Source organism: Pseudovirgaria hyperparasitica, assembly GCF_010093815.1.
Source record: "Pseudovirgaria hyperparasitica strain CBS 121739 unplaced genomic scaffold EJ05scaffold_2, whole genome shotgun sequence".
Classification (NCBI taxonomy): Eukaryota; Fungi; Ascomycota; class Dothideomycetes; order Acrospermales; family Acrospermaceae; genus Pseudovirgaria; species Pseudovirgaria hyperparasitica.
The window spans coordinates 545,028-555,574 of record NW_022985550.1 but is presented as its reverse complement, the minus strand read 5'-3'; the positions used below and the strand labels follow the sequence as shown (position 1 = coordinate 555,574).

The 10,547-nt window shown below is 47.0% G+C and overlaps 2 protein-coding genes across 2 annotated transcripts; both read left to right on the top strand.

Annotated features, from left to right (window-relative positions):
- Nucleotides 1-2,681: 2,681 nt before the first annotated feature.
- EJ05DRAFT_182334 (uncharacterized protein) lies at nucleotides 2,682-3,333 on the top strand. Its single transcript, XM_033739595.1, has one exon. It carries the CDS (start codon nucleotides 2,758-2,760, stop codon nucleotides 3,175-3,177), a length of 420 nt encoding a protein of 139 aa, XP_033604150.1. The 5' UTR covers nucleotides 2,682-2,757; the 3' UTR covers nucleotides 3,178-3,333.
- Nucleotides 3,334-3,910: 577 nt separating this feature from the next.
- EJ05DRAFT_182331 (kinase-like protein) lies at nucleotides 3,911-5,294 on the top strand. The gene is made up of 2 exons (XM_033739594.1): nucleotides 3,911-4,174; nucleotides 4,242-5,294. The coding sequence occupies exon 2, from the start codon at nucleotides 4,265-4,267 to the stop codon at nucleotides 5,093-5,095; it is 831 nt and encodes a 276-aa protein (XP_033604149.1). The 5' UTR covers nucleotides 3,911-4,174; nucleotides 4,242-4,264; the 3' UTR covers nucleotides 5,096-5,294.
- Nucleotides 5,295-10,547: the final 5,253 nt, after the last annotated feature.

The following is a 10,547-nucleotide window of genomic DNA, read 5'->3' as shown; positions in this document are numbered from 1 at the left end:
CCATCCAATGTACGACTTCCAGCCTCAGCCATGACTTTAACGGTAATCCTTGCGGGAACCGTTCTCATTCGTTGCGGGCCGTTCATGGCAGCGTTCAGGGTCCACAGCACTACCCTCCAACTTCAAACCTTCGAACCCCTATGCGCGAGTTATGCGAAGAACACAACTATCGTTCAGCCAGGGTCAAAAACTTGCATTCTTCTCTCTTCTCATTCAGCTCTACCTGGCTCGGCCCTTCCTCGCCGTAGAGCCACCGATTCTCACTTTCTGCTTCCCCCAAACTCAAAAACCTTAACGGCTCGAACTCGGCGGTATTCTGACTCGAAACAGTTCATTTCGTAGCTCGAGACGAGTATGATGAAGCACTCCGCGACAAAGAATAAATTCCAGTCAAGATGTTGTGAGCATGCCAGTGTCTGGATTACACTTTGGGACTCATAGGTCCTTTTCAGGTTATGGGGGCAAAGCCGGTAGACTTCTTTGGCTAAGACTCAGGACCGTCCTAGCCGCGATATACGCTACCGATATATATTCACGGCGGCAAGGCCTGCTTACACCTCTTCGACCGGTGCCGTCGACGCGAGGCAACAGCCACAAGCCACAGACTTCCAGGAATATGCTGTGACCATATTTCGGGGTATGGGCGGTGCACGTTCACTTTTGATGTTCGCGCACGGGACGGATTATATCATAACACTGCCACAAACCTCGCCACAAAGTCATCAAGCACCACTACAACAATTTGTGGTAGCGACAAGTACCCACAGCGCCTTGGTTCTCCTCTTCACGTGGCTAGTAGTGGTGGGCTTGGTCGTTGACATGCTAATACAGAACCAGGCTGATAGCCTCAGACCCCGCATAATCAGACATGAATGCTGGATATAATGATGTGTGAAGCCTGTCATCATATAAAACGCATTCAGATGATCGGGTAAAGAATTAGAGATCATTAGGACCGTACCCAGCAGACGACTCTTCGGAAGATGCACCGAGCGACACTTGCGCAGTCGAGCACTCGACCTTGAGACCATGTCCATTGTCATGTGTAGGTGGGAAAACAGACGGCTACCCGATGCGCCGATCCCATAGTAGCTACGTTGTGCGGCTGCATTTGTACTCGTGACGAGGCCGAAACGACTTTTGCCCGTTGGTCAGGCCATGCAATACATCCAGGTCTTTGGTACGTATCACCTGGAACTTTGTCGACACGTTCTCTCCTCAGCTTGAAGATCCTCATCTAGACAAGTCCTGGAAGTCCTATTGGAGCCTGGCCACGCTTTGCGCTGACGCCTGCGTTGCAGAAATATGGGGCTGCTGTTCATCAATCACTTTCATGGTTTTGGGCACCAATCGATGTTCCATTCTCACGCTTTGTGTGATGAACGCAGGACTATCGACAGGTACCTCCAGGTGATTTTTATGCAGTGATTGACAGTTGCAGGTTTCACGTGTGATTCCCGTCCGCTGCGTGGTGCGTAGCTCGCCTGACTTACTCAGATCTCAGCACCATTACTGAGGCTGCAGAGTGCATACGTACCCTCCGCTCATCAAATTCTGCAACCAGCATTCCTCTATTCACCAGAACCCAGCTGGAAGACCAAACTCTGCGACCAGCATTACTCTATTCACCGGTACCCAGCTGAAAAGACCAACGTCTGCAAAGAGCATTTACTTCTTTCACCGGTACCCAACTGCAATAACTCGTACCACTTTCCATATATGTGAATCGTACGATTAATCCTCGTAAGCTAACAGTTCAATCTATAGCCTTTTGAAGATAGAAACAGAAGAATATAATCGAAAGTAGAACTAACACGTTACCGATCTTCCTCTTCCCCAACTCAGAATGAGTTCAATCAATATCCATTCTTCCAACATTTTTCCACCAACTCCTCGCAACATTGTAGCCTCTATCTATCAATCACTTTATCCTACTTTCCATGTCAAACAGCAGCCCAATATCCTTCCACCGACCCACCCAGTCATTTTCCAAAGCCAAAGCCAATCCAGACACAATTCAGACAGCAGAATGTGTCCACAGCACAGACTAATGTTCCCCGCCTCCTCCTCCCTTGGACTGTAATTGTACACTTTGCAATCTGCCTTGCTGTATACGGTTTACCGGTCTGAAAGTAGGGCTACTGTTCCCCTCGTAGATTGTGATGGATGCGTGGGTTCGGATGGGTGGGGTTGATGTATGGGTAGAGAGGTAGGTAGGTAGGTATGTATGGGCATGTTGAAAGGTTGATGGTGAGTAGGTGAGTTGTGTGTAGATGGGATGATATTGATATAATATATGTGGTGTAACGCTGTGATATAACGTGTCTGGCGATGAATGCGTTTCATGTTTAATTGGGTGGATTGATGAATCTGTTAAACTTGCGAATCTGTAAACCTGCGAATCTGTAAATCTGCGAATCTGTAAACCTGCGAATCTGTTAAACCTGCGAATCTGCGAATTGACAAATTTAGGAATCTAAAAGTCTGGATGGTAAGGATACTTACTGCTGCGACTTGACTACTGACTGCTGACTGCTGACTACCGTTCTTTCTACACGTGGAATGTTTTGGCTTGGGTTATCGGATATTTGTTCTTAGATGAAGTCGGGATTTGGGGGGCGTAGAGCTAGAGGGCAGAGATTTGGAGGTAATATAATTCTTTCTTTCTTTTTTTTTTTTTGGGGGGGGGGGTTAATTCTCTGCAATTTATCGTGAGAGGTTACGTCGTTTCGTATTTTCTTTTATTTTGGAATTTAGATGGTCATGAGTCCCAAAGGTCGAGAATCGGTATTGTTGTTGTTGTTGTTTTTTCGATCGAAAAGGGGGGTTCTACTAGGTTTGTGTGTGTGTGTGTGTGTGTGTGTGTGTGTGTGTACTTCTAGGATGTGTATGTTACTAACTCAGGGTGGGATCATTGGACTGGTGCTGCTTCTCGTGCTAAGTTGTTTATCGGAGAAAAATCTAGGAGTTTTATTGTTCTGGTCTGGTATGGTAGTCAAGGCAGGTGGTGGTAAGGTGGCTTGTTATAATATAGCAGTGTATGTAATTTATTGTGTGCGTGAGAGTGTTTTGGAGGGTTGTTTGGATTTCCGGTTGTGTTTTACTCTCTCGCATTATTTCCCCCTACCTATATCGTGTCATCGTCGCTCACTAACAGTCCTTTTCCGTAGCTTTTGAAACACATGTTTGAAGATGGGGAAATTAGATGGCGTTTTGCATGACGATAGAATAGAAGTCGTCGGTTACTATCCTACGTACAACCCAATGTCGATATCTGTCTGAATAAGATCTACCGCTCTCGTTTTAGTATGGCGTTTGAGATACGCAAGGTCTTGAGATGATAACCCTTGGCTGGAAGGTCTCAGATTCGTATTGAGAGTATGTGTGGGGTTGGTGGTGGACTTTGTATTGGTAGGGTGTTTGTGTACGTGCGGTTAAGGGGGAGTAGGACATGAGGGTGGTAGTGAAGTGTGAACGTGATATGCTGTACTAAAATGAAGCTTTGAAAGATGAGGAATTCGAAGTCGTAGCTGCCTGCGGGGGTGGTTTCGACTCTGTATGTGTTAGGGCTGTTGGTGGTTCTGGGTTGATCTTATTGTTGTTGTTGTTGTTGTTGTTGTTGGTGGAATTAGTCTTGCGATAGGGTTGGTACTTGTCATGCGTTGTTGTAGCTTAGGCTAGTGTGGCCGTAGTAGTAAATGTACCATAGCATGAAAAGGTCAGAAACTAATAATAGTCCTATATCTGTACTTCTTCTTCGGATGGGTTAGCCTTAAGTATCAACTAGATGTAATGCAGATTAGGCGTCGATCAAGAGGTTACATACAACTATATATATGTGTTACTAGACTACAGGGACCTTGGCTTAAGAACAGCGTGTTTTTAGCATTATTGTATCTCTGGTAAATACGTGTTTTTAATGATACCTTGTTTCTAGTAATATTATGTTATGAGTAGTCTGTCTCTAGTAGTATTATGTTACTAGTAATTGTTTCTAGCTATATCATGGTTTAGGTAATATCCTGTACCACAAATAACCTTAGTCCAGGTAGGTCTTATAGCGACGGTATCAATGTGTCATTGTATGCCCGTCTCTTGGTCGTTAAATCATTACATACTTGAGTAGGGAGTTGTTACGCTAGACTCAGTGCGGATTAGTGCGGCGTATCAAGTGGTATGGCTTTCCTGTTGAGACTTGTTCAACGCTTTATGGATTCAACTTCCACGTACTAAATCAATAGGTACCTCAACGCCTTCATCCACAATGTCTATAGGTCAATCGAACAAAGGCCTACCGATCGTGGTTCGCCCCACCGGTACTCATCGGCTAGATCTTCCAGAACGAGGATGTAATTCGAGAGTCCACCTGTCCGAAGATGGCCGCACCGTGCTCAAATCTCCGTCATTGTTCTCTTGCGAGGGCTGTGACGAAAAGACGACAGAGAGAATGAGATACCTGGAAGAGGATTCAGCCATGCTTATATCGCGCGAGGCGGAAATATACCGGCATCTCGGCTCCCATGAAGGGATTCTGCCTTGTCTCGAGATCTCCGCCGAAGGGCTTATATTCCCTTATATGAAGAACGGAAGCCTCCGGACGTATCTGAGGACGCGAAAGGGGGAGATTGATTCGTCCATGAGGATGCGCTGGGCGAGAGCGGCCGTGAGCAGCCTGGTGTATATCCATTCCAAGGGTGTCCTGCAAGGCGACGTGAGTGCCAAAAACATACTTGTTGCCGATGATCTGTCTTTGTTGTTGCACGACTTTGCTGGGTCTGCGCTGGGCGATCTGTCAGCTAGCGTTCTCCCGGAGTCCCGTTACTGGAAACAGAACGTCGCAGACCGATGGGACGTAACCGCTGCTACAGAAACGTTTGCTATTGGAAGTCTGCTGTATGAAATCTCGACTGGTACGCTGGTGTATGAAGATATTGAGGACAGCGATTCTATCGAGGCTCTTTTTCGACAAGACATCTTCCCACCTACCGCTGACATTATGCTTGGCGATGTGATCGAAAAATGCTGGATGGGCCATTTTGAGACTTCATCACAGGTCTTAGATGCGATTGAGGTCGCCGTTTCCCAAGAGTCATGACGCGACTCGCTACAAATGAGAGACTTGGCTAGTACGGTTAATAAGTTTAGATAGAACGAACGATTTGACCATGAAGAAGTACTCTGGGGACTGTATCTGCCTGCCATCTCCTCCATCCTTACTTGCACGGGCATGCACTGACCAGAGAGGCGCATCGAAGAATGTCTACCAGATGTGAGGGGTCAGCGGGCGGGACTTCAAGCACCAAAGACGAAGGTATTCACCGAAAAGGTGCTTCCACGCACGTGGACTGATCTCAGTCTTTGCGGACCACATGCGTACGCTCTTCATTTTCAACCGTATGTCTTCATCCTCAAGCACAACACACGGTACATCTTCTCCCTCCTGCCCCTTCCTCACCGTCTAATAACGCCCCATCTCGCTCTGCCGCGATCGGTATGATTACTGACGCAAACAATGTCGTCATCCACTGCTCACGGCCAGTCTCAACGTCACCGCTTGTAATTCACTCTAGCGTACTATCTTCTAAGAAACGGGCCATAGCACTCTATGCAGTCAAGCAAAGACGCAGATCAACTCAAAAATGTCCTTGCATGTGAAGTATTTCCCTCCAGACGAAGATTTTCGCACTAGTTTCAATAAGTCTGCATTATACGTGCCGTCAAGCTAAATCTCAATGTTTGTGAAGTCTTATACGTCTCATCAGGGACTAAAGGAATGTTGAGTGACGGACAGACTGACTGATTCGACTATGAGACGTCTCCGTTCTTTTGTACCTACTAGGAAGTGTGTCTATTAGTAGATCATAGATACTCACTCACTTATAAATGGATTACTAAGAGAACAAGATAGACATATCAATAGAGGCACAGAGATACAGGAGTTAAATGTAGTAGATCTAAAGGTAGAGAAGAAGAATTAAGCAGAAAGTATAGAGATATTAGGTGACCGGCATAGATTTCGTTGGCTTATGTACTTTATAACGCTCACTATATACTAGATCGCCTATCTAGCAAGAAGAATAAGAGGTATGCTCTTCTTAGACTTACCCTAATAGATAAGTAGAAGTGCTCTAGTCTAACTTTATATCTTACATATATAGAAAGTCTAATAGCTGATTGATAACTCCGCAAGTAGATTCTTATTTAGTATTCATAGTATTAAGGTAGCCTACTTAGTAAGATTATAAAATGCTTAGCTATATACCATATATCAAACCATTTGGTTATTATGTCTGCTCCGTAAAGTCCAAATACAACAGCGGTATCGTGTGTCTCTTGATTAAGGGTAAGACTTTACCGCGCTTTGTACCGAACTCCTATATATAGGCTATGTGTAGCTATACCTAAAGGCATCAATCGGGACATTTCGTGTACCGATGAAACGCTTTTAGTCTATCGTATCTCATAGTATAAATCTATCTGTATAGGTATCGAACGTTTACTTAAGTAGCTCTACGGAGAGGTAAACAATAGAATTATCTTTGAAAAAGTGTCTATGCCTAAAAATCTCTACTAGAGTTGTAAAAGCGAACGATGGGAATTTTTTCCATATTAAGTAAAGACTATAAGGTAGCGAGTACAACTACGATAATGCTACTATTAGTATAACGAAGGAGTCTATACTTTAGTAGTTAGTAAGAACAAGGAAGTACTACCTAGATAAGCAAAGCAATCTTGGTACTACCATGTAACTAAACATATAGACGATCTATAGCTTAATTACCATGTTCTATGTTATGAGATTATTTCGCTAATAGATGCCTATGTAAAGAAACAATAAAGTGCTAGATAGTGAAGGTACCTGACAAAGACGTTATAATATATCAATTCGTATGCAAGGACTCGTAGATGACAATGTATATATCTATGCGTATAATAGTCAACATGTATTAACCAAACACTAGAGTATGATGTAAGATGGCTAGAGATAATAGATCCAAATCCATAGACAGAGACATATAGCAATAGAGCAAATGTTAAGAAACAGACTTATATACAATTTAATATTCGATCATGGGCAGTAAGTATCCTTGCCGCGACCAAGATCTTCTGTGCTGTATCCAACATGTCACAAAGACGCATCGCCAGACTGATCGATACGAGTCTAGCCATATTACCTGCAGTAAGTACTAAACAGGACATTAATCTCGGGACACTCTACTGTCCTCCCGGCCGTGGTTGAACTCCGGACCTGTGTCCCCAGACCAATGTCCTGTCACTACAGTTACCAGCTCCATCTACACCACACCACACCACCGACGAAGCTCCGAGTTCCCGCCCCCACCGCAATACCCAAATACAGTAGCACCACCACCACCATGATGACCCAAGATCACCACCACCACCATCACAACCGCGACCCACGAACATGCAGCCCAAACACCGCAATCACAAGCCTCCATCACATCATATCGGCTATCTGTGATTGAGAAAGTGTGATAAAACCGGGCACACGGTCAGGTCAGGTAAGGGAGGGGCTGCTAGGGCTAGACAGCGAGCGGGCCGCGGAGAGAGAGAGAGAGTGTGTATGTGTCGACGACTCAACTACATACTTACTCATTACAGTTATCTTAGTCTGCTTACCTTGCCTTGGTTTTCTCTGCTTATCATCCATCCCATGGTAATAGGGATGGGCTTGCCAAGGCCATGACAGGCTTTTTTTCTTTCAATTTAGCACTGTCTTCGCGCGCCACGCGACGCGACGGGCACTGCTACTGTTACATTAGGATATATTGTCCGCGGTGGTCGCACTTGCCAGCAGCTCAGATCGGAGAATATATACACAGGGTCTCCAGAGAAGGAAGGCAGTGGTGAGGTGACGATGTAAGACGGGGATCCAGCCGAAACAAGCGAAGGGTTCTATGGAACGGTAGGTTGTATTGTTGTGAGTTGGCGGGAAGCGGCGACGCTACGGGGAAAGAGCGAGCCCGGGACGGCTTGGAGGGGGAAGCAGCGACATAATAGATGGGGCTAAACGGTTGACAGATGCGCGGATGAAAGTCGGGAATGGATTGATGGTGATCGCGCGAACGGTAACGGTATGAGGAATCGACAGCAACGAAAAGTCAAATACATATTACGTCGACCAGCAACGGGTTTAGTGCTGCTGGCGTAAGCGAGATGGCGGGGGATGGCTGGATGGATCACGATGTGATTCGGATTTGCGCGGTCGCAATCACACACACACACAGACATATACACGGATGCGGATGCAGATGCAGATGCAGACCGACCTGCGCAAAACACACACACACGAACTACTTACTCGAGCACTTTCCTGGTACCAGCCGCAGGCTTGTCGAGAATAATGAAAATAGCGGACCGTCCCTTTTGTGTTTGCTGTCGTGGTTCTTCCTTGCTCATGAGTCATGTTCATGCTCATGCTCATGCAGTCGGGCGAGGCGCAGGCCAGTTTCAGGCAAACTACAACAAGGAGTTTAAAAAAATAACTGGAGAAGGCGACGTCAGTATTGCAGGGCTGCGCGGTTCTGTCATCTGGGCAGCGTTAATTGTTGATTGACAGCGCTTAGATAGAGACAGACGCGGCGAGAGAAAGAGAGAGAGAGAGAGGGAAGGAGAAGGTGATAAAAATGGTTGACCAGGGCGAAAGGAGAAGACAGCGGCGTAGAGGTGTTGTCCTTGGGGGCATATCCTTGCTGGTGCGGTTGGTCCTGCGGGCGGTTGGACGGGACGAGGGAGAGTAATATGGTACTGGAAGCGCGCAACACCCGCAACCCAGCGCAATGATCTGCAACGTGCGTTCCGCTCGGATTTTAGTGTTACATTGATGATTACGGGGGAGAAGAGGGAGGAAAAACGACGGTGAACTGCGGCTTGGGTCGTGTGTGAATGGTGGGACTCGGACCAGAGACGTGGTGTCGATATGCTGTGTTGTTCAAATGGTGAGGGGAAAGCATGAGTAGCTGCAGTGCAGGGACTGCTGCGCCATGCTCTCGGTTCGACTGTGACGAAGGATGTGATTGAATTGTGAAGATGACGGGAGTTCGTGCTGGTGCCGTTTGCAATTGAAAGAGCAAAATTGTAACAATGACTGTACTATGTATGGGTCCTTTGACAAATAAAAGAAGTGGTCCTGTCCTGTGTCCTGTCCTGTCCTGTCCTGTATAATATAAGGAACCGGCAAATTGTCGAGATAGATACAGATTAGGTTTATATGTCCAGGGTCCGGTGCTTCGTGCAAGGGTCGAAGTGAAAGCTTGCTATATTCTCACCTGATGGTTGCATGAGTCGCCGACAGGACGAGTCGGACATGTCGTGGCCAATCGACCAGCATGCTGCAGCTATCTAAGCGTTTGTTGTACAGTCTACTTGACGAGCAGCTTGACGATGCTTTGTCCGCACTATTGAGGAAGCTATTTCTGGCAGCTGCCCAACATTGCCACAGCGAGGCAACGAGGCGTTGCTAGAAGTAGTAAAAGGCGTGCACACGACGTGGAGGATGCTGCAAGATGCAAGGCCAGTATTAGGGCACGTGTCGTGGCTGTCCCAACAGTCTTGGATGGATATACTTATGTAGCTGTGACACGGTGATGGTCAGGGCTTTCGTGTTTTGATCCGGTGCTAATATCAACATATCGCCATCGACGCCCAGTCACATTGCGAGGACGCTCAAAGAGCCAGGTCAAGTGACCGATGGATCCTGCGCAATGCCGACACAGGATTCTCGAAGCAGCAGAGTGCAAGGAGGTCGCAAGCGAATGTTGAACAGAGCAGCCCGAATGGCCGAGTGATGCATTTCAGCATGTCGAACCCCAGCCTGTCAAAACTCGCGCAACACTGGCGGGACGTCATGCGCATGCGTAGTAGCAATGTGTGAGACTGGCGGTCGGTTTGCAGGCGGCCAACTGGAGTGTTGGAGAGCATGGAAGGCAGTGGATCACAATGCTGAGTGATGGGACGCCGTGCAGTGCTGGTACATGTCGATACTTGGCCTGATGATTTTACCACCGTGAGACCCGAACACCTCTCACCATCTTGTTAGATGGTGAGTTCTTGTATCGGCATCTGGCATCTAGAGGCGCCACCGACGAGATGTTAGGAATCGAGATTAAGGCTGGCGTGCCTGGATTGATCGAACTGTTTTACGATGGGCTATAAATAAAGCAAGGCTCAGACTATGGGAGGCACAGCACACTTGCAGCAGTTCCTCGTGGGAAATTGCTTGGGATTTGCCTTCAAGTGCGAAAATGGTATGATGATGAAAGGGTATAGCTAGGTTGGTATGTAATGACGGGTGTTGGACATCTGGCCAATCAGAGAAGAGACTGTGGGAGGGCGGACGGAAGAGGGAAGGCGCGATGGAGCCGAAGGATGCTTGTCATTGTGCGGGACGGACCTGCGCACGGTGATTGGTGATTGGGCCTTGGAAAGTGAATGTGTGATTCGGGAAGGCACGCGCATCCGCCCAATCGCGAGCCGGAGCGCTTGTCCTGCTGCTCTAGCACCAAACGCCCAAACACGCACTATCT